Genomic DNA, 1,885 nt, shown 5'->3' with positions numbered 1-1,885 from the left:
AATAAGATTCCTATGCATCTTGCATTAGCAGCATCAGGGAGGGACAAAGCTACATTACTCTCTCACCGTGATTCAATACTGGTCATACATGTAGCTCTCTTCTGCTTTGACATTGACCAAAACTACTGCACCTAATTACACTGGTCATACATGTACGTTCACATAAAGAAGAGAACGAAGCATCTCACTAATTTGACTACAAGAGGAAAAATACACCACCACCAATCCAACTCGACATGGCACGAATTCATCATCAGAGCACGTAAATTTCATTAGCTGGTACCATGAACCAAAATGATTAAAGAAACCCTGCATAAGCATCTCTGAAACATCCAATAGGAGACATGTGCATGCATTATGTATTTCAGTACCAATATAATGCAGCACAAATCTAACTATGTGAGGAAATAGACAGGGCTCAAGTGAAAATCATCTTACCTGAGCCAATCTCTCCTGCCTCCTCGCAATATTCCTCTCCCTGCTAGCTAGCCTTGCTCTAGGCACGCTTGGCCTCAAACTGGTCAGAGAGGGTCTTCTCTCTTGCCTTCTCAGCCTTGTACTTGTGGATACTCTCCATGAGGACCCTCTTGTTCTTGAACATGTTACCTAGACCTTCAGGTACATGTCATGAAACATGCAAGCATCTCAACACGCTGGGCGCCAAGGCCGTGCTGGCCTTCTTGACCACCATGCCGCTCTCGGAGATCGCCTTCGCCTTCCTGCTCCTCCCCTACCTTCTCCTGGCCACGCTCGCCTTCCCGCAGCACCCCGCGAAGCCCAACCCGTCCTTCCCCGTCTTCCTCGGCCTCGCGCGCCTCCTCCTCGCCGCGCACACCGTGGGCGGGTTCCTCGTTGGTGCCGCGCTCCCGGCGCTCTATGTCCTCGACGGCCTCTGGTCCGGGGACACCACGGGGATCATTGCCGCAGCCCCGCACGCATTCCTGCTCTCCGCGCAGGTCTTCATCGAGGGGCTCACCGCCGCGCTCCCGTGGCGGTTCTCGCTCCCCGTCAGGGCCGCCGTACCGGTCATGTACAGCACGCGCAGGATGTTCGTGGCAGGGGAGTGGCTCCGGCAGGAGATGGAGGGGGTGACTGCGGCGACGGGAAGGGAAGGGGGCGGAGCAGCATGAGGCTGGGTGGGTCGAGGAGTTCCCCTGCGGCGGCGGCGGCGGCGTAGGAAACCTAGTGCGTGCGAGGGTAATCGAGGAGAAGAGCTGCTCGCACGGTTGTTTAGAGAGTTTTTTTCTCTCTGGAGGGTGAGAATCGGTGGAACCGGAGTGAGGACTATTCACCAATTCAAACATTAGGAGTAGAGATCTACATCTACACTCTTATAAAAACAGAATTGGTGATGATGGTGTGCCTGCCATCTTGCAATATAGGCCGTCCGATTTATATCTGATGAATAGGAAGGAAACTATGGCAATTTTGCAAAAAGGTACCCACACACCTCTCCACATTTGTAAATAAGGTCTTCCCTCGTTCATCCTTTTCTCTCACAAGATAAACTAGTCATACAAATGCATCTTGATGTTACGTGCAACGCACGGGCATCTTGCTAGTAAGAATGAAAACAAACAACAACAAAATATTGGACGGTGGTTCGAGGTCATGACCGCGGGCATAGCGGACAAGGTGGCCTTGTATTGGTATGTTGAGCCGTCTGTTTTAACACACAGGAGCTGGTGTGGTGATTATACACACACGCACGCATGCACACGAACTGCATGCACGCAACACTCACACGAACACATGCAGCCACGCACCCAAGCAACACTCACACGTACACATGCGGCCACGCACGCACGCAACACTCACACGCACACACGCATGCATGCATGCACACACAACACGACCAACACACACTCACGCTCAAGTGCTCAAC

The 1,885-nt window shown here is 52.3% G+C and overlaps 1 protein-coding gene across 1 annotated transcript; it reads left to right on the top strand.

Moving 5' to 3' along the window:
- Window positions 1-444: 444 nt before the first annotated feature.
- LOC109740029 (uncharacterized) lies at window positions 445-1,238 on the top strand. Its single transcript, XM_020299073.3, has one exon. The coding sequence runs from the start codon at window positions 576-578 to the stop codon at window positions 1,128-1,130; it is 555 nt and encodes a 184-aa protein (XP_020154662.2). The 5' UTR covers window positions 445-575; the 3' UTR covers window positions 1,131-1,238.
- Window positions 1,239-1,885: the final 647 nt, after the last annotated feature.

This window comes from Aegilops tauschii, chromosome 3, assembly GCF_002575655.3.
Source record: "Aegilops tauschii subsp. strangulata cultivar AL8/78 chromosome 3, Aet v6.0, whole genome shotgun sequence".
NCBI classification, from domain to species: Eukaryota; Viridiplantae; Streptophyta; class Magnoliopsida; order Poales; family Poaceae; genus Aegilops; species Aegilops tauschii.
Note: the sequence above shows the minus strand (reverse complement) of the source record. Positions and strands in the feature narration are given on the sequence as shown.

Bases quoted from the DNA above. Each gene is read 5' to 3' on its own strand.
- LOC109740029 (XM_020299073.3), top strand. From the start codon at position 576: ATGAGGACCCTCTTGTTCTTGAACATGTTACCTAGACCTTCAGGTACA.